We start from the raw sequence: 23167 nt of genomic DNA, 5'->3' as shown, positions 1-23167 counted from the left end.
AGCGTGTCTTCAAGGCATCAGTGACTTCGTCTCTAATACGAGTTTTACCGATGACATAGCTTTATCGCAATACCCTTTTGCTGTTTGCAGATTGTGTAAATAATTTGAAGTACTTACAGTTTATACAAAAAAACTACCCGTATGACATGATCATAGAGACCGATTCTTATCTCTCTTTGAAAAGTCTTGAAACCAGCACGAAAGGCTCCTTATCTGTACAAATACGAACAGCATTAACTGGCCAATCAAGAGACGTCTCGTTGACTACGTCACAGACAAGCTGAGTTAAACACCATCTTCATCTCTCAATTAGATCGACTCGTCTTATCTCATCTTATCACATCACATCGCTCGTCTCTCATCTTCATCTCTCTCTCTCTTCATCATCATCATCATCAACATCCTCTAGAACAAAAACTTACCGATTCAAATAAAACTATCCCAATCTCTCCTAATTTTTCCTTGTTTTAACACAATTTGGGGTTCCACCTTTGTCAAGAAATTTCGGCAAAATTGATCGTCAAGTGGTGTTTAGTCGCTCTGGTAGCATGATGGATTACTCGTCATACCTGGGTCAAAATGCCTATGATTCGTGTCTAGGCGGGGTGGAGGGTGCCGGGTTGGGTATCCCGACTTCTTATGGAGAGTTCCCTGGTTCTGTGAGTTCTCAACCAGCCCAAGCCTACCCCTACAGCAGCCTGAGACCATCGGTTGGCTACGGAACAGGAGCAGGCAGCATGGCCGGTACATGCAACCTAGCATCGATGATGGAGCACCAGCAAATGTCACAATGCTCGCCGTATTCCAGTGGTAAGTAATCCAAAATAATTTCTCTGTTTGATGATAACGATTATTGGCTAAAACTAGATGGAAGTGTCAGACAGAACTAATGTCACTCTTGCTATCCCCTCTTCCCGTTCCCAATTGCTGATCAAATCGTTCCAAGTCAATTGTATATCTCTAAATTCCCTCGTCAATGATAGAATTAGGCGCGGAGCGATCGACGCTCGTCTAGCTAGCACTCCCTCTTTCCCCGGTCCCTACCAACCTATAACTAAGTTGATCAAACCCAAATACAGTTTGCAGTTCGCTAAATTACATAACGACATTTACACCAAAGATAATTCGATCAATTTTGCCTAGGTTTGTTTTTTGAGCGCTTTAGTGTCGTTGATGATGGTTGATTATGTGATTTATCCTGTTCTGATTTGATTTGTTGGTAAATTATTTGGTAATTTCGTTAACCAGCCGCGCGCGCGACCAACAATGACATTAGGTCCGTTTATCAATTCGGACTCCCCACTAATTCGAACAATTTCTACCTCAACATCGACTAAACCACTTTTCCGATCTTTATTTGTTTATTTTCGCTCATCTTACCTTCGAAGTATGCTCAACGCACACACGTCTCTTCTAATAAATGAAATTTTGATGTTTAAAGTATGTGCGGTGTGCAAGCTTCTCATTCATCACCACATTGATTTTGTCAAGCAAGTTTTACTTTTATTTTTTGCTAAAGCATGGGATGGATTTTATGGCCGTTAATAGTGTATTTTAGCATGTTCAGCTTTATATAAAATATATTCTACTTTTATTACTTGAAGCATTACAATAAAACCAAAGGGATGTCGTCTGCATTAAAATGGTTCTTGATTTGAAGAAAAAATACATACGAATAATTCATAAGGTTCCTATTTAATAAACCATACATTGAAAGGAAAATCACTGTATGTGTTAATACTGATATTTAGATATCTTAATTTAAATATAAATGAATCTTGAAGGGTAGAAATATTTGTTTGCTTGGTCTCCTAATTCTTTGAAATTTTCAAGTGAAGATATACTAACTTTGTTATTAATAATCAGAGATTATTCAGTGAGATTAACAGAACAATCCCTAATACGAGATGTTATTCTGTTAAAATATGGCCAAATATTTCGAATCTCATACTTTTAACTTCCATTATTTTGACGGAAGCATACGTTTAAAAGTTTTGTAAAACAATTTTTCTTAGAATTTTATTTCATTATCATGACAATAAGAAAAGTGTAAAAGTATATTTGATGTAATAGTCAAGAATTTCTAGAGATAATGAACAAAATACGTTGTGCCGGGCAATCGACGAAGTGTCCAGCAAGTAGACATGTGGAATTCAATCCGTCCAGTGTAGATAAGAAAGCATTTCATGATCAGTAAATTATATACGAAAGTGAACGTGTAAGATTATCATAATATGCATTCCGAATGTGGTAGATACTTGTCTTAAGTTCTATAAGTGTTATTAAGAAAATAAAACAAAGCAAAAATAACAAGAAAGGCTTAAATACCCGCAGTTTAAGAACAGAATACTACATTTAAAACAGCAGAAAACGTTTTAATCACCAAAGCATTTATTAGAACTTCGATGATTTTTAGAAATAATTGTATGTAATAATAATTGACAGGTCTCGTCAAATCGCGTACCTACAACTGTAAAATTGAGACGTAGCCTTCTCAACAAGAGAATTTGCATTCGTAATTGATTAGCTTAACTTCTCACAAATCTAAATGAGCACGTTTCATCCATTCTTTCCCCTCCCAAACACCCCCTTTTATCTCTCAATAAATACGGAGAACAACCTTTTTTTTTTCTTGCCGAAGAAAGACTCACACGCAAGCAAGAGTTTTGTCAAGGCGGAGAACATTAAATTAGCGAATTGGTTATTCAGACAAATTGTATTACAGCATTGTTTACGCATATGAAGAGGACTAAAGTGAATTTGGCTCTACCGAATCAACGAGTCATGAAAAGGGAGGTGTAACAGTTATCAAATAAATCTCAATTTGAGCTACGTTTAGCTCTTCGGTAATAACATTAAGATGGTTGAATACTTTAAAAGCCCACTCAGGCAAACTTAACTATGTATTTCCGTTTCTCCCTAGACTCCTTTTACATTTTGTTTTATATAAATGACTTTACAATGGCGTTTTACATTCACCAGCACGACACTCAGTGAGGATACCAGACGCTAATCTTGACATATTTTTAATGTTAAACCAAGTAGAACTTTGTTTTAGATGTGATTGTTTCAAACATTTATTAATGATGTGCTATCCCTTATCTTATGGAACATTCTAGGTTTTAATAAAAGAGTAAAAGAAATTGAAAATACAAAATAAAATACGAAAATTGGATGTCACCTGCCAAAGAGAATTCTCTCTTTTAAAGTGATTTCTCTTTTAAATTAAGACACAAGCAATTAATTTTGTCTTCAATTGTTTTTCTTTTTACCATTATCCTTTACCATTTTCCATTTTCTATGTTATTTCATTCATTTCCTTTAATCTCAATCTTTTTCTCGTACATGTTTTTCTTTTTCCTCAGTGTTTTGACTTTCGCAGTCTATTCCTATCATATTATCTGAGCGTGTGAGCGGAGTACGCCGATCAGTCCTTACTTCTAGTTTGCTCAAATAATTGCCGAGAATGCAAAACGAATTAAACGCTATTTGACTGCCAAATCAAGCCACTCTTCAAACAAATGACTCAAAGACATCCCGATTCGAATTTCGGCGCGCATTTCATGTGTAATTTGCTCTACAATAAAAAACGAGAGCACGGATTTAGTGAGGGTTACCAGCGTTTAAACTTGATCAAATGAAGAATCTTGGGTGTTGAAGTCTTCTTCTCATCTTGTCATCTTCTCATTTCATGAGTGCCAGCTCTAAAAGTTTCGAAGGTAGCAAGCCCCCTTTAGCGATACGTATTTCTTGACCGTCTTCTTCCACGTGTGCATGTGTGCTTTTTCAAAAATGAATACTGATTAATTAATGTAAAGGGATAGTGTGTGCCCGTGCGCAGACGGCTGTACTAAGCTAAATCCGCGGGCTTTCGCGACTCGAATTCCCGCAAAGAAACACGTATCCAATCAATCCAGCCCTCCTCTCCTCCACCGAGTGCATTTCCTCCTGTTTGTCTTCTTCTTTCTTTCCATTCCTCATGTCTTTCCTTCTTCATATCCAAAAGGGAAAAGTCATATGTCAAGCCTGAGTATCTAAGAAGCCATCCCTTCGATAAGATTGTCCCGGAGGTGTGGAGAAGACTTTATCCCTGATTAAATCAAGTTTTTCCTCCGCTTTTTTTTTTCTTCTCCTGTTGAAAACCAAGCCTCCCCCAGCAGGAAGCTAGGCGAAGAAGATGAGGGAACTTTACCTTAATTTACATCAAATACCAAACATTCCCTATCATCTATATTAACATCACTTCTAAGATGGCAGCTTTTTAATTCTTTTGGTGGTTTACTTCCAAGAAAACGACTCCATGACATTGGGAAAACGGAGGAGAAACATAGAGGAAGCTAAACCCACATGAGACATGTTAACAAGTATTGTGTCGGAATAGCCTCATCGTAGATTGGACGAAAACTTAATCAGTTGACGAGTAATCCCTAAACGAGAGAGTTAAATTAGAAGTTAGCCTACAACTGCGTTCCTTTTCCCCCCTTTCTTTTGGGAAGTGAATAACTCGATTGGGCGTTGCTATGTCTAATGGGATTTATCTGTTTTTCTACAACAAGAAAACGCCCCAGCTAAAGATAAATTAGCGTTATGTATGTGATGCCCCTGGCTTTACGGGGTATAGTCATACTTTATTATTAAAAAAAAGTTGTTGCGTTTAGTTTAAGCACAAAGAGGTGTAAGATGTAGCAAAACAAAACAATGATAATAATATAGGATTGAGATTGGATATGAGGAATAAATGAGGAATGTGTATTATGTAAACTAATACTAAAAGAATATATTTTTATTTTCGTAAAGTTGGATAAATGTTATGTTTTATTTACAGGAATGAGTGATTAAAATGGTTGCTGTTTAGCTAAGTATCATAATTCTTGGAGCACTTTACATTTAATGCATATTATTTACTGTAACAAGAAATTTATTTATTTTTGGCTGACTGCATGCACGAGTACCTCACTTTTTAATTAGATTTTCCCTATCTTACATGTAACTAATTGTTAGATTAATAAATAAAACAATTAACTGGTAGTAATATTCTCTTTGTTTTAATTTGTTTAACAGCGGATTATTAAGAAATTTGTTTGGAGAACATTTGACAAAACTAATTTAAATTTTTCGTTCATTTCCATTATCAGTTCAAACACAGACATACCGTACAATACATTATGTTGTGACCATCAAAGCTAGTCAAAATGACATAAGATATATTTAAAAGCCTTTTTTTTAAGAGCAAAAGATCAATAGTCGATTCCCTTTTCGAAACTATTGTTATCCACGTTTGTCGATTCTCAAAAAATATGTTCATGTTGTATATTTCCCTTTGCTTTGCCTTTGATATAGTCCAGCTTATTCCAAGGCCATGACAGGTCAATTATGGAAATGAATCGTGTATTGTCTAAACTATTATCAATCAAAGAAAATTGAGGGGGTGGTCGAAATTAGGCTGGTTATAATCCACTCAAAGGGAAGCCCACGCGACCAATCATTGATTTTCTTTTATCTTTACACCCTCCTGTCAGCGAGGCAGGTCTTTAATCCGCCCCGTATACCGACCGGGGCGCTTGCGGGAAGCCGGCTATTCGCATTCCCGCACGTGACACAATCTCCAGCCGAAGAAAGAGGCGCCAACTAAAAATGCCATATGCGACTTCGTGAAGATCGCGGCTAGCAAACTCTGTGGATGGACACACCCGTATGTGCCCACCTTTTCACGCCTGCGTCACCGGTCTAGATCCTTATCGCACATGGGATAATCTCTTCGACTGGTGACCAGAAGGAGATATACTACGCTTCATTAACAACCAATTCTTTATAATCTATCTTCATCGCTGTCAAAGGATGAAACGAAGATGCTTTTAATGCACTACAATTGTTTTCATACTATACATCTACAAATTAAAAAACACTTCTTAATATCTATTTGAAAATATATTTAAAAATGCCTACTATACATATTTTGTATTCTTTGGGAAGAAAAGTCCTCTGAACAAAAGTCATTCGACACACTCAACACTATCACAAAGAATTTCTTCAAAATAACTCAATGGCAATTTCAATACCATAGTAATATTTTGTTGTACAATATTTGTAATTTCAATGGGATATACGTAATGCTTACTGAAATTGCCTTATCTTGATTTTTTGAAATTCTTTGCCAACGTTGTATACGTGTACCCATATATATATATATATATATATATATTTATTTTTTCTTTCCAGATATGTTTAAAGAAAGTTAACAGAAAGTACAACTAATACTACATGGGTATTCGATTAATACTACATTACTAATTGTCACTAAATTGATAATCATAGTAACACAATAACTTCTAAGTACATTTTTCTCACTAGAAAATATACTTAAAACTAATTATAATGTTGTCATCAAAACATGACCACATTTGGGGCAATGATAATCATAACGTGGCAAATCATACAATCACGAAATGCATTTTATGATAACAATTAGAACCAAAACAAAGTGAGATCATATTCGCTCCACATCTTTATTACACTGATTAAACTAGGCATTTTTTTAGTCATTCAAATTAATCATGTTAATAGAAATGTTTCAAAGGTTTCATAATTTATCACAAAGATATTCACGTCAATACCATATTTTTTTATTTGACTATTTGTTTTATTTGCTTAAATGAGACATCAATGGATATACAGATATTGCATGATATGCCCCGAATATTTTTTTTCTTCTCAATAGCTGAGGCACATAAAATAGGATAATGAAATGTATCTTTTATAACAATTGAGATTATGCAAATTTCACTCGGATTGCCAACACAGATGTATGCCTTAATTATGTTATTGTTTGACTATAGCATTTGTACTCTACTGATATTTCAACTTCTGGTCGGATGCAATCCGTTTCCTCTCCCAATATTATATTTCTGCTGGCTAAAATATGCCCCTCACACTAGCACTCAAATTAATTAAGTCTTCCTCTATCGTTGCTGAAGGAGAAAGAGAGAGAAAAAAAAAGTCGTCAAGATTGTTTGGAGTATACGGTTCACTCTGTGCAAATTAGGAGATGTTTAAATGTTGACATTTGGGGTCCATATTCGAACGATCACCCTCATCATCTCTATTGTTTGCTTGTTACTGAGAGAGGAGGAGGAGGAGGAGGAGGGGAGAGAATGAGAGAGGATGGTGATGATATCATTGGTGTTGGTGTATAGGAGCGAGATGAGATGGAGAGAGAGCGGGTCGATAAGGACATATGGCTGAGCTTTCCCCGCCGTGCCAGACGGTACGATACTACCCCTCGTTCGCTCATCGGAGCGCTAGCATGGCAAGCGGGTGGTGAATCTACCCAGCGAGAAACACAGAGAAGGGAGGAAGAAGAGGAAGAAAAAAAATCAATCAATCAATGAATTAATAAGGGCCGCCTTCCGAGTGGTGCGCTGGGTAAGCGAGGGGAAAAAAAGAATCACAACCGTCATTGTAAATACGCTTGTTTGTGTATGCTTGTTCATAGACCATTTTGGCAAATTAAATATTCAGGGACACCGTAGTATGGAATGGGGGTGAAGGGTATACTCATAATACTGCGCTGCTATTTCCCCCATCTCTTCTCCTTCGCTCGGGATGATACATTAATAAGGATGATGACTTTGGAAGCAGAATTCGTGCGTTAGTATGACACATGTCGATGTTTGCGGAAGGGTTTGATTGAAATGAAGAAAGCTTGAACAGGACATGAAGTGGCCATTGAGAAACTATTTGTAGATACAGAGAGACCCATGATGATGAATTAATCTTACCCACCATACATACCACGTTGATTAATTAGGACGCATCGTTTGAAAGATTGGTTTTCTCTTCTCGTTTATTCATCCGGAATATATCAACATCTACATGTACCAGAAGTTAAAGATTTGATTACAGAAAAACGATTATGATGATGATATTAGAAGATGATAGGAGGAGCAAGAGATTTTTTTATTTTTTTTTGCGAATAAACATTGTTATTAGATGGATGATTTTAAATAAACAAGGTCATAATGAACAAAGGTCAATTCAGCATAATTAAAGGAACTATTTAGCCATGAATTTGTTGGTACATACTCAATGATGACACTTTACATCTTATTCTCGTTATACTTAAAAAAAATATCAATAGTGAATAACAACACATAGCTTTGATAACATATTCGATAGGGTCGGAGATCATGACATCATTGACATTAACAAAATGGACTGAAACAGTTACTGATCTGAAGACTTAATTTGTCAGCAAATTTGTCAGATTAGAGGGGCACGCGCCCTCTCTATAATGGAGGACAGAGAATAGAGACAGACAGAGAGAGAGAGAGGAGGAGAGAGAAAGGGAGAGGTGACAATACGTGAAAAGGGAATGATATCATCCCCTTCAAAATCTTCCCCGTTCGATCGCTCTACTCCTTGCATGTAATTCATTCGACATAAGACCAGTATCAGCCCCCCCCCCCCCTATGACTCGATCCCTGCTGCGCCTCTGTTACTCACTCAGAATGAACTTATACAAAATTGGGAAAATATAATACCAAGTAAAATCAGGCATGTCAGGCTAACGAAGACGAAAAGAAACTTCTGATTAATTGCGGGTTTCGTGTTATAGACAATCGATTGATATTCGATCTAATTTTAAGAAACCTGCACGCTGTAATTCAAAATGAAATCAATAGTCATTTACAGTGTAAAACCCTGTAGTCTAAATTATTAGAAGTCAATTAACTCTGTCATGCTCTTTAAGGGCCGTAGGCAGTTACACCAACCCCAATCTTTATGTAATACGTAAACAAATATGATAAGGCTAGTGTTTTATTTTAAAACTATTAAGATTAGTAAGTAAAAAGTGAAGAATTTTCTTATCAAAAACATTGTATTAGTGATGATTTTAGGGGTAACATCATAACATGAGAAAAATATCTAACAATTTTTGTCTGCATTTTATTCCATCTATTAAAATAAATGATTAGCAGATTTGGTGGAAATTTTGATATTTTGGTGTAGTCGGAGAATGAAAGAAAGGTTCTAAAATTCTAGAAGCAAAGAGCTTCGAGAAACCAAATGGACGCCAAACTTTATTTGCTTGTAATACAGCGTAATTTCGTAAATATGTATAGTGTGGAGACAAACAGGTATACGGATAAATAAATATAAAAGTAGATAGTTTCCTGTTTCTAGTCTTGGGAGTTGTTTGAAGTGAAAAACAAAGACATCTATGGTGGCCCTGAAGGGACATCGCGAATAGACTAAATCGTGAAAAATATGCGATAAAATTCACGATATCGTCAATTTTATCGCATATTTTTCACGAAGAAATTCACGAAATTGACGATATCGTAAACTTTATCGTGAACTTTTCACGATGAAATTGACGATATCGTGAATTTTATCGTGAAAAGTTCACGATATAAAGTTCACGATATCGTCAATTTTATCGTGTACTCTATCGTGTACTCTATCGTGTACTCTCCTGACGGGCGCTTCGTAAACAAAACCAGCCCTAGCTGGGGGAGACAGAGAGAAGGAAAAAAGGGAAAGGGAAAGAGAAGATAAAAGGAAAGAAAGAATAATAAGAAGAAAAGAGGGAAACGGGGGGGGGGGCGAAGGGCTCTTGCCTCCTCCTCACTCCCCCCCCCCCCCCTCCCCGCCAAAAAATAAATCAGAGAGAGAGAGAGAAGGGAAAGGGAAAGGGAAAGAGAAGATAAAAGGAAAGAAAGAAGAGGAAGAAGAAGAAAAGAGGAAAACGGGGGAAGGGCGAAGGACTCTTGCCCCCCCCTCCCCCCCCCGCCAAAAAATAAATCAGAGAGAGAGAGAGAGAAGGGAAAGGGAAAGGGAAAGAGAAGATAAAAGGAAAGAAAGAAGAGGAAGAAGAAGAAAAGAGGGAAACGGGGGCAAAGGGCTTTTGCCTCGTCCCCCCGCCCCCCGCCAAAAAATAAATAAGAGAGAGAGAGAGAAGGAAAGGGAAAGAGAAGAAAGAAAGAGAAAAACGAAAAAGAGGGAGAATAGGAAAGAAAGGAAAAGAAAGAAAAGAAAGGAGGCAAGAGCCCTTCGCCCCTGTTTCCCTCTTTTCTTATTCTTTTTCCTCTTCTTTCTTTCCTTTTATATTTTCTTTCCCTCTCCCTTCTCTTTCCCTTTATGGCGGGAGGGGAGAGGGGGAGGTAAGAGCCTTTCGCCCTTCCCCCGTTTCCCTCTTTCCTTCTTCCTCTTCTTTCTTTCCTTTTATATTTTCTTTCCCTTTCCCTTTCCCTTCTCTCTCTCCTTATTTATTTTTTGGCGGGGGGGGGGGAGTGAGGAGGAGGCAAGAGCCCTTCGCCCCCCCCCCCCCGTTTCCCTCTTTTCTTCTTATTATTCTTTCTTTCCTTTTATCTTCTCTTTCCCTTTCCCTTTTTTCCTTTTCTCTGTCTCCCCCAGCTAGGGCTGGTTTTGTTTACGAAGCGCCCGTCAGGAGAGTACACGATAGAGTACACGATAAAATTGACGATATCGTGAACTTTATATCGTAAACTTTTCACGATAAAATTCACGATATCGTCAATTTCATCGTGAAAAGTTCACGATAAAGTTCACGATATCGTCAATTTCGTGAATTTCTTCGTGAAAAATATGCGATAAAATTTACGATATCGTGAATTTTATCGCATATTTTTCACGATTTAGTCTATTCGCGATGTCCCTTCAGGGCCACCATAGACATCATTAACCGCCATTCAAACCCAAACAGACGACAGACAAGCGCGGCGCCACGGAACAGCGCTCTGGTCAGGTGTGTATCGAATTCTTCACTTGATTGATTTTCTGTCTCCGGAACACTTGTTACAGTTATAGTTGCACCCCTTCATGAGATAACACATATACGAAAAAGTAAAATGGCTTTTGGGGAAACAGTCTGTTTACCCATAGGTTAGTAATAGATATATCCTTCCACCCTTGGCAAAACTTCTTCTCAAGAAAGGGACAAGAGAGGGAGAGAGAGAGAGAGGAAGAGAGAAGCCGATATGGTATAAAAACAAATTACCTACTTCAGCAGCAAAATCAAAGATTGCTTAAACGCCTCACTGAAATACTATCCCCATTAATTGTGTTCTCACTTCCACAAATGGAGGCGGTTCTTATTATCCTGATGGAAAACGTTCCAGGAAATAAAGGGGAAAGGGCCTGACCTGATACTGCCATGGTGGTTTCAGTTTTCTGTGTACCCGTGGAATCCCTAGCAGTTAGATCTCAACCAAATCAATCGACGTGTTTTCTCACTAATGAACAAAAACTCAGATTTAGAAAAAAGACAACGAACCAATTGCTTTTAATTGCCCAAACACTCTACTCCCTCTAGTTGTTAAATCGAACCCCCTTTCTCTCTCTGTCTCTATCTCTGTCTCTCTGTCTCTCTCTGTATCTCTCTCTCTCTCTGTGTCATAGAGAACCTACCACCATTTACTTTCTAGCGTTTCACTCAGATATAAGTTGAAAAAGGGCGCGAAAAGAGCGCGCGAATTTCCTCGAATCAATCCATTGGTAGTGTCAAATATCGTCTGCTAGTCAATATCACCTATCAGTGACATTCACCTAGAAAACAGGAAAACAAATTAAGGGATAGACGATACCATCAAAACATTCAGAATAACACTTCTACCAAGCAAAGAGAAAAATAAGGAACAACTTAAAAACAATAAGACTGAAATGAGACAGGGTGGAAGAATCCAGCACAAAAAGACATGGAAACTTTAATGACTTCATCATTGCTTTATCATCATATCAAGTGCGATTAATTTATATTTTGATACCGTGTAAGGAGTAAAATAAGAGAAACAAAACTAGATCTCTGTGCGCAGGTCTATATGACGGATATGTTAATGCGTTTGAAGTAATAAACAGAAATTGAAGATTGGGGCACATACATTGACGGTTTCATTAGATCATAATAATGTAGACTCCACATAACTGAATTTCAAGTTTTTTGTTCAAACCAGAATTTTTTAATGGCATATTAGCGTTCTTATATTGTATGCCATGGTCACTTATTACGAACAAAAGGTTGTTATGTTTTCCAGTCCTACTAAATCGGATTAGGTCGATTTTATATACGTAAGCCTTTTGTTCCAAACTCTAAAGTTGATTCACTGTACTAGGTGTATATATTTCAGGTGCTATGATTTGGAGGCCTCTTCTAGGTGACTAAAGAAATAGGTTTACATTACATGCCTATGGGTATAGCTATGTGAGAGATGAAATCATTGCCCAGAATTGAGTTGTCTAAAAAAGCAATCTTTATTTCAATATGGCCGTGATTAAACCGGTCGAAAGAAGATTGAACTCCGATGACTAAACAAAAAATAAGATAAAGATGAGAAAAGAAGATGGATTGTTGAGAAGGGAAAAAATGGCTCACATAAAAAGGTGATGTGATTTAGCCTCTCTTACTCTATCGGATATGAAAATAGAGACATGTTTAGGCCTGGGGATAAATTGCTCATCATATCAGTGATCTTCGACAAGGGATTCGATGACGATTTGGTTACGAGACCCTCACATGATCACGATGCTGCCAACGTGTGTTTTAAATAAAAGTACGGCGATATAATAGACAACCACAATATAGCCACAATGATTTTGTCGATTCAATATTGTTGAAGCTATTGAGTATCAAGATAATGCATGGACTGATAAGATTTCAGTTTATAGTCTGTATGATAACTATTTTCTGTTTTCATTATCATTGTGATATTGTTCTTACCCCGGAGATAAAGATGTATTCGATTTCCCTTGTGAGATATTTTCACAATTCAATTTTATTCAACATCAGACTGAAGTGATAGCAATATTGATTACATGACTTATTGCTCAATTCGTGTATCGCCAATTTAAAACTTTCAAAGAAAGCGAGAACAATACACTTGATTCCTGTTTTTACACATCTTTTTGTTCCGCTTTCAACTACACATATGCAAAGCGATTAAAAGACTAAAGATAGAAAATGGCCAAGGGGATAATTAATGCTCGACAGTTATTTGTTATCAAAATTAGCAGTCTGACCTACGTTAATTAAACAAACCAAACCAAATAATGAAAATGCATTGTTGAATAAACTAACGACATGGATGAAATAACCGAAAAATTCTTCCTTTTTTTAATATATTTTTTTAAAACCGTGTTCTGTATTTTTCTCATAAAATATTATACTTTATTCAAACCCCACCTATAGGGTCTTATGTTACCAGGATTTATTTCAATTTCAATGCATTCAAGCAACAACTACAATACCACCACCAATAATAACAACAACAACAACAACAACAACAACAAGGAGACAGCCATTTAGAGAAAATTAAATGTATATAATTTACCCTTGCCCTCTCAACTACCAAAGGATATTAATCGTCACCTAACCAATGCCCTACATTACTGGTGCGGAAAATTAGGACGATTAATTTGTTAAAAAGACCCCATTCCACTGTTGACTTTCGGTACCCATTTGATCTGAGCCACACTCGCGTTGAACGGGAATTAAGTTCGCTTAAGTAACTTTTCAGAATAGAAACCGGTTAGTTTCGCGGGTAGCATGAGCAAAAGACCTGCCGTTCATTAAAATCAGTGCCGATAATATTCTATGAAAGACTGGTAGCAGACGAGTAATAATCGAGCTTGTAAATTACTAAACAGATGTTAAGATCACCGCCTGCCATTCTGAAATAATTCATATCGAAGGAGGATGACAATTGGCGGCAAAAAATGTGAGGGGGATACTCATTGGACCCCCACTGCTTTGGATCTTTAAAAAACTCTCTATTTCGTCAGGTTTGAGGTATTTTCTATGTATGAACGAATATGTCGCGTTTCTTTGTTCAAAGAATAATTATATCGACCTCGTTTTTTCCATCTTAAACGTTTACCCCACCTACATTCTCCCTCTCTCTCTCTCTCTCTCTCTCTCTCTCTTTCCCTACCCTCGCTCTTTCTTTTTCTCTTCCTCACTCCTCTATCTATCCTACCCCCTATAAACTCATTCCTCTCTCTATATAAATCTTCTTTTTTTTTAATTCTCTCCTTTTCTCAATATTTCTTCTTGATTATGGTCTTTATTCATTTTTATATTTTAAATAGCTTCATCTGTCTAATGCTTATATTTGTTTGCCTTAAAGATAAAGACCAGTTATGGTCATGCGATTGCATTGTGAAAGAAACGTTGTGGAATCGATCAGAAAAGGTTGATCATCTAGCATCTAGCATCTGCAAGGTTCTGGAATCATCAAGATGATAAGAAATTTTGCCCATTCTTCGTAAAGTTACAAGCACTATACACAGAAAGATGTATATGGGACTACCCTATATCTCTCACAGACCATGGGAGAAACAAATTTACCAAATATATGAATTAGTAGGCGGTTTCCCGGCAAATGTATTAGTCAAAACATATTCTTTCACATGATTGGTAATGAGAGCTTCCATTTCATTTTTTGTTTCCAATACTGGTCTTTACCTTTAAGGTCTCCAAAATGCTCCCTAATGCTCATTAATTCTATTCGAACAAAAAGATTTATTAACATATGTCATAATATCATCAGCTCATGACGAAAACATTGTTAAAAAGAACACATGTTCATCAATAATGGTACTTATGTTGAACGAATTTATTATTCACGCAGTCTAACAGCAGACCTCTTGGTTATGGAAAGGAAATATTGATTTATTGATGGGTTACGGAAATGGTTTCAGCGATAAATCATGGAGGTTCATTTTATCGATTAAAGATTCATTGTGTGTTAGGTACTAACAAGCTGGATAATTATCTCGTTATAACAAAGGAATGTATTTTTAATGTCCAGTTATTGCTTATGTGTTTAGACGAGGAAAGTGATTTCACATGTCAGCGGTTGTTTGGTGTACTCAAATTTCCAAAACAAAGAGTACAGTTGTCAACCTGACTGGATACAATTAGAGAGGGCAGGAATTGTGTTTTTTCCATTCTAACTCCGAAAAATTTAAAAGAAAGATGTAACAGGGAAATATTATTAGATCATTGTTCATATAATCAATATTTAAAGATATCAGATTGACGATCATATCGCATAAATTTCTCTTAATTTTTATTTTGTACATATTTTTGCAGAAAAACTAGTGACGAGAAACCACTAGTTATGAATTCGGAAATGTAACTCATTTAGCGGTCTTGTTCGTTTTCTTACATTAATCTGATTTTTTTTTAAATGCCCTCTTAAAAATCCGTTTGTACAGATTGATCATCCTGAAAAATCTAAAAATATCTTTTCAAATTTCTTTTAATCTATGATCAAGACAGTGTAGTGGTATAATCAAAGCTTCTGGAAATTCAATAGAGACATCATGTTTTTTTGTGTTTTGCAGTGTGTTTTACTACTTTTGCTTTCTTTCTTTTCTTTCTTTCATCCTATTCTGAGGTTTAACTACATACATCCTCACTGATATGCGTTGTCTTGTTGGTGAAAGGATCAACAGCAATGGCTTATAGTCATCACAACAAAAGAAATCCATTTTGCGCGTCTATATTCAAAATTAAGATGCCACTATACAGCGTTGGGATGTATGTGTATTGTTGCTTGAATATACCTGTATACTTCGATGATTTCCATATTCTTGGGTAGATTTTATAAACTTGCATGGCTGCATTTTCTTCTGCGCCTTGGAGCATTCGTGAACACATGTAGTTGCCATGGTTGCAAGGGGAAAAAGAAACCATCGGATTTCTGTCAAATGGAAATAATTAAGTTAAATTCTGAGTAATATCTAATTTTATTTCGGCGGCCGACCACGCCAGAATTATTGCGAGAACACACGCGATCAAGAGTTTATGTTCCCCTAAGGATATACTGCATGGCTATGAAGGCCTTTAGTATTATGCATGCAGTGGTGATATAGAAAGAGAAAGAGATTCGTATACAGAAACACATGCAGAATAGCAATAGAACTAAATCAAGTAGTAGAGTAGAAAAAAAAGCTGCCGCTGTTCAAATATCTGCCTTGAATTTTTCTTTAACACTCCGTTCATGGTCCGTCTCTATTATTCTTTTTCAGATTATCACATAAGTGTTAATTTATATATACAGATATATAATTAGTTACTCAGTTCATAAAAGTAAAGGAAATCATCACGTAGAAATATTATAAATTAACAATTATTATTTACCATAGCTCCAGTGGAGCATTAGTGGAACTTATGTGATAGGTATAGGGTAAGTAACTTTTTTTTTCACTGTGTATAAAAACACATGAGTCACATGTCTTAAGAAGTCCAGAGTCTTTTGAAAACGCTTATACATACTAAATATCGTCTTTCAAACCAATGATTTGCTCTGAAAAATAGACATGCATTGCCGTATCTGACACAGTTCCAGGCGGCGTTTGCATTATACATGTATAGATAAAGATGCATTGACAGTAATATACAACGCTTCAAATTATGTCCATCGTTATGACCATTGTCCTCTGTAATGAATACATGCAAACGATGGACGTGTCTGAAATACCAATGGTTGCTAAGAATGGATGCAATAACAATCCATAATTCATAGCGGCCGGAGGGCAATATAGGTCTGTGATAGAAATACCAATACTATTTGACACAATATAAAAATATATCAGAAGAATTGCTCTATATACGAATATCTTTCAGGTTCTTAAGTGCGAATGTGCTTATATTTCAATCGAATGGAATTTTGTCGTTATATGCACGTATTTTGTCTTATAATTGGGTTGTTTAATTAATGTATTTTGCTTTTATTTGTTTGCATTTAAGACTAAGAATGATGTTTTACGTAAATCTCAACAAATGACGAAGTTGAGCATTATAACTTGATAACATATGATTCACATTGTATGGCATCTATGGTAATTGACTTTTATTTAAATAGTAAGGCATGTTAAAAAGCTATGCTTATATTTAAAATGATTGTGATGCTGGTAATACTTGTAAATCTACCTATACAGAGAACTAGAGAAAGGGGAAAAACAGAGACATATAAAGGGAGAGAAAATAATCAAACTGAGTCAATATTTTGAATAGTCAGCTTGGGTAGATGCAACACATTCTGTTTGTACCATGCATTCTATCCTCATGAGACAAGCATGTTTTCAAGTTTATAGCTCATTTAGTAACTGACTGATTTGAAAGGTGGTCTCTTTGCAGTGGCTGAATATTGTTCTCACATAACCATGTATAAAATAGCGTCATCAAAAGAAAAAGAAAATACTTCTCTTATTTTGATAGAGGCTAAATTGTCTTTGCAAAAGGACAATAATATTTCATTTAATTTTGATTATCATACCAACCAAAGAAATCGTATGTATTAATTTGCTTTCGTTTTGCCTCCACATATCTAAATCAGAAGAAATCGTAATAAACATAAAAAGGTGTAAATTATCGAAACTTAGGCCTATTCTATGGCATGAATAATGTTGATGGGGTTTACCTCGAAAATGAGCCATAAAACCAAAATGAGACAAAATCATCAAACAAAGAAACTTATTTAAGGTATAAAATCAAGTCACGCGCAAAATGATTCAACGTATCTTCTTTTCTCCCTCTCTCCGTTTACTCATTTGCATAATATTTGATGCATCTAGGAACGGATCGTGTTAATGCATGCATAAGCTTTTAGATGATGAGATGAAGTTTCGCTGCTTGGTAAAATACAGTATCCCTCCTTTTCACCTCGAGTCACTCTCCCTGCTCCAGCCCAGTCGTTAATCAGAGAAACCGTCCCATGATCACGCGCTCTTTGCATCGCCTTTATCACGCTCCTCATTGTGGATCATATTCATTTCGATTGACATACAAACATTGTGCAATAACTTAACTCGTTTTGACAGTTTTCTATCCTCTTTAGTACTCTCCCTTCATCTCCCTCTCCTTCTCTCTCTCTCTCTATCGCTATCTCTCTCCCTCTCTCTCTCTCGCTCTCTCACGCACACTTACCTTTAAATCGCGCCATTTTTTCGTTGACTTTACTGAACGACTTTCCGCTCATTAGTTGAGTTTTGTCGTCGAGTAACTAACTATATCAATCCTAGAAATGTAAGGTAATTAATGTGACACTGCATTAGACCTTTCTCCATGTCCGTGGTCTCTAAGACCCCATCGCAATTGATCGTAATTTGCAGATAATTATGTATAAAATATGAATCTCTCTGTCTGTCAGATGATAACAATCCAATCACACGGAAAATAACAAATTGATGAAAGATATAGTCACCAAATTACTTTTAGTGATTACTATTCAAATAGATTATGTTAATTTTTGTTTACAAATACTCTCGTTATCTGTAAATCCACACATTTCTTACAATATATTTACATACATGCTTTGTGGTTAAATCCAGTTATAAACATGACTTCTGGAACTGTGTATCATTATTTAATGATTTCATCTTACATCATTAATGGATAATAAATGTATTGCGTTGACTCATTATAATTATTAAGGGATAATAAAGGCATCGAATTGACTCCAGTTAAATTTCATGACATAACTAATTCATGATTAAATCACTATAAAAGTTAGTCGGATGTAAACAAAAACAAGACATTGTAAAGAAAAAAAATGTACCGTAAATAAATCCACTCGACTCGACCATTATGCTCAACTGGCCCATAAATATTTTAACACACAAATCTAAAAGAAATAATAAAGTATGAAGTAAACTTTAATGAATGTGAATGTCCAAACCGAAATATGGTGAGCAGGAGAGGAGGAAGGGGGGGGGGGGGCAAGTGGAGGAGAGGGCAGTTGCCTTACAATATTTTGGGAATTGTCTGTAGTGTGGAGTGTATTATTCAGGGTTAATGCGTTTACCCCACCCCCTCCCGCGATCATTATGTATCAGTTCCTCTCTACACTATACCACAACAACCACCACCACCACCATCATCAGATTCATCACCATCATTTAACCACCACCACCATCATCATCATCATCATCATCGTCATTTCATCCAATATCACCATTATCACTACCATCACTATCATCATCACCTCCACCACCGCCACATCGTCATCACCACATCATCACCATCATCATCCCAACAGCATTGTCATTTTCATCATCATCACCATCATCATCATCATAAACATCATCATCAATATCATTTTAACCAACATCACCAACACCACTAACACCACCAACACCAACACTATCATTTTCCTTATCATCATCATCAATATCAACATGATCATCATCATTTAAAAAACGTAAACGTAGAAAGATGTCCAAGTATTTATTTTTTATACTAATCATAAAATATTTTCATTACAAACTAAACTTCATCCAATTTAGAATTTACTAACAAAACCCCCTCTCTTTTTTCTTCTTTCTGTTTCAGCCGGTATGCCGTACATGCATCGAATACTCCACGAGGGTTCGACCACCTCTAACGGCCTGCACGAGAAGAGAAAACAGCGCCGCATCAGGACAACCTTTACCAGTGCACAGCTCAAAGAGCTCGAGAAAGCCTTTAATGAAACCCATTATCCGGACATCTATAAACGAGAGGAATTAGCCTTGAAGACTGATCTAACTGAAGCCAGGGTACAGGTGAGTTGAGTTTTATATGTTTGTTATTAATTATTTTTTCTAATTATTGTTACCTCATTTCCACCACTAACTACAACTATTACTGCTGTCGCTGATGCTGCTGCTACTACTTCTACTACCACCACTACTACTCCTAGGCCTACTACTACTACTACTACTACTACTACTACTACTACTTCTAATATTATTACTGCTTCTGCTACTACTGCTGCTACTACTACTATTGCTATATTTGTTTTAACATTTATTATCTTTCACTACCCTTATTATTAAAAAAACTCTGAAGATAATCACGACACAAAACAATATCCTTATATCCTCATTCCATCTTATCATTTTTTTAAAATCCCAGATGAGATTTGTTTTTCTTCTGTTCCTGCGTTCCTCTCTGTGTCATTTCACCAATATAATCATTATGATGACATTCAAAAATTCAGTCACCTTTGCTACATTACTCTTATGTCTGGAATCATTCATAAATGACTGCGCAATGTAAGCTCGTGGTAAACGATAAGCGTCTTTTTTCCCTATATTTTCAGGTATGGTTCCAAAACAGGAGGGCAAAATTCAGGAAAACAGAACGCGCCAATGCTGCAGCAACTTCTAACAACAACAACAATAGCACCAGCAACAATAACAACACCACCACAAACACCAACAACAGTAGCAGCAACACCAACAATAGCAACACCACAAGCAACAGTAGCAACAGCCCAGCCAGTGGGACAACTACCGGAAGTGCACTGACCAACGGCACGACTGGGTCAACGGGTCAACAACATGGTGGTGTTGGTCAGTTGTCTCAGACCGGTGGTCAAGCGAAGACGAGTGGAGGAGCAGTGTCTCCTGTGAAGAAGAAATCACTGAAGGCCGAAGATTTGTCACCTGTAGCGCCCACTACCGTCGGATCTATGACCAGTGTTAGTTCGTCTGCTTCATCAGGTAAGGCCTTCCACCTACTCTGCTTCTGTCGCTGTCCTTTCTCAATTATTGTTTTCAATTATATATCTCATAACTCCTCTTTCAACTATAGCCTTAGCTCATCTATCCTTTAAAACAAAATGTGCGTATCTCCCTCTCTCTCTCTCCCCCCACTTTTGCTAACTTAAAATACTAAAATATCTGTTTATCTTTTTTGTTAAAGTATTCAAATTGTAGTAGAATAATGTTAAATTGTATTGAGTTCTTATTAAATAAATACAAATAAATCACACCACAAAATATAAAACCGAGGATAAGGTGATATTGTTTGCTTATTTCTGTAACTCTCGTCATTATCCTACATTTACTCTGTCTTTTGATGGACAGTAATTTCTGATTAACATATTTTCATACATGTCATCGTCATCTTTATTATTCTAATCATCTCTATTTCTCGTTTTTATTTTCATCGCAGTTACCCATTCCTCATCAACCAACTCGTCTGTCTCAAGTCATTCATCTCAGCATCCCTCATCGCACTCCCACCCGACGTCCCACCCGACCTCTCACTCACAGCTGACCAGCGGTGGTTCATGGGCGGCTGCAAACTCCGCCTCGGCCGCTACTCATCCCGCTCTCCATAGTCCATACTCCACTATATTCCCCTCGGCATCAGCACTGCAACACGCCGCCACTGCCCCGGTTGGACATGGTCAAATTAAGACCTCGCACGCCAAAGCCACCTCGCATTCGAGTCTGTTTTCGTTGAACTATTGAAGTCATGAGGAGGGATTTTGTTAGTATGTGCTATTTTCTCACCTCTTTTCTATCGGAATTCGGCTATTCGCGATATGTTATTGTGATTATCATGACAAAATTGAAGTCATTGTTTTACAGGATGACTGGAACACTGTGTGAAAATGACCTTTTTCTCACTTACTGATGGAATTTGATCGTCTTTTTATTTATAAAAAAACAACCATTCTCATCGTTAGAACTGTGTAGAGGGTGTTATATTACATTTTTGTTGTAATCACATTAGGCTATTCAACGTCTCATGGTTTCATACGTATAAAGTTAACAGTAAATGTGTATTCTGAATACACAAGATGGAAGAAAACTTTACTTTCATATAATATGGATAGATAAGGAAATAAAATGACAACATGATATCGAGATACTAAACCATATCCCTTTACTTCTTATATTTCATAGTGAAAACAGGCAAAATAAAGATGGAATGTCTGGGAATTCATGATAATTACAATTCATGATACTAAATCTTTGTGTATCATCCATAACGCCATTTGGTTGATTTGTTTTCATTTCAACCCGTTGGTTTAAAAAGAAAGTATTACACATGTACTTGCATTATATCAACATTATGGTTAGAATATTTAAAGAAAATCGAAATTCATATAAAAACTGGTCTCTTTCCATTTTAAAGGAATTCTTGAGCGACTCTTTCTTGTTTGTAGATTTATTATTTATATCTCGTAATCTACGAAACCAAAGGAAACGAAATTAATTTTGTGAAAATGTCTTTTCTGTATATTTCTGATCTTTTATAGACTTTGAGCATACACCTTTATGTATAAGTAGTCTATACTTCTTTGTTACATCATTATTGTATTTTGCAGGGTTTAGTGCTACATGCCTGTTGTTGTTATGAAATTGTATATAATTATTTACAAAATTGAAGAAAAAACAGAATTATTTCTAAATCTTCTTATTCTTCACTGAATGTCCACATTTTGTGTGAGGATAAATGTTTCTTCAATGAAAAGCAAATTTTGAAATGATGAAGGGAAAGGTGCAATATATAATGCTGAATCAAGATTTAAAACAAAAATTATTCTTATGATATTTCAAAAGAGTCATGTACTACTTACTCACATTTGATTTGATGGGACCGTTTATGCAATATTTACTCTGGTTTGACCTCTTATTTGTTGCAAACTGAGTAGAACCTTTGATATTTCTATTTAACTCTTCATTTACAATATTCCAATGGATTAAGGACTATATACCTATCTTTGGACTGGCTTTTCTAAAATTGAGAAAGAGAATCCATAAATACAGAAAACTTTTATCAGTTGGGGTAATGATAACAAGTAGTTTTTTAAGCTTCTAATAACCTTAAATTTGTTATTTATCAATAATTATTAGCCAAATTACAATGCTTTTACTTTCTCGATATATTTTGTTTAGGATAGATTATGAGTAATCTTATCTAGAGTGTCAGAACCAAATGTTACCACGATATTCTTGTAATAATATTTTATAATAATATCTATAAATTATTCTTTCCTGAGTCTTGTTTCCTCTTTAGAGTTTAACTTCTCAAACTCCCTCTTGGAACCAAAAGAAAAGAACAATTTTTAGGTGTTGTTTACTTATAAAGAATTTACCTTCTCGTCTCTAACTCACATTCTCATTTTTACAGGGGTACACAATTTTATTAACTCTTCTTCTTTTTTTTAAACTAAAAATTCGTTTGGAATATTACCTCTCAATTTTGTCAGAAGTATTATAATACATTAGAGAGGCTGAATAAGGAACAAAACTATTCTAAAAAGAATTATAACTTCGTTTACTTTTTGCACAAAGATGTATGTACAGTGTATGCATGTAAATAATACTCATGAATGATCTTGTATTATGTTCTGATTCGTGCCAA

General features: G+C 36.0%; 1 protein-coding gene across 1 annotated transcript; it reads left to right on the top strand.

The window, feature by feature from the left end:
• Positions 1–508: 508 nt before the first annotated feature.
• Positions 509–21416, top strand: LOC115918510 (paired mesoderm homeobox protein 2B-like). The gene is made up of 4 exons (XM_030981254.1): positions 509–810; positions 19355–19566; positions 20106–20508; positions 20963–21416. The coding sequence occupies exons 1-4, from the start codon at positions 549–551 to the stop codon at positions 21262–21264; spliced, it is 1179 nt and encodes a 392-aa protein (XP_030837114.1). The 5' UTR covers positions 509–548; the 3' UTR covers positions 21265–21416.
• Positions 21417–23167: the final 1751 nt, after the last annotated feature.

The sequence above is a fragment of the Strongylocentrotus purpuratus genome, unplaced genomic scaffold (genome assembly GCF_000002235.5).
Source record: "Strongylocentrotus purpuratus isolate Spur 01 unplaced genomic scaffold, Spur_5.0 spur5_scaffold_11, whole genome shotgun sequence".
Classification (NCBI taxonomy): domain Eukaryota; kingdom Metazoa; phylum Echinodermata; class Echinoidea; order Camarodonta; family Strongylocentrotidae; genus Strongylocentrotus; species Strongylocentrotus purpuratus.
The sequence above is the reverse complement of the archived record's forward strand: the minus strand, read 5'-3'. Positions and strand labels throughout refer to the sequence as shown.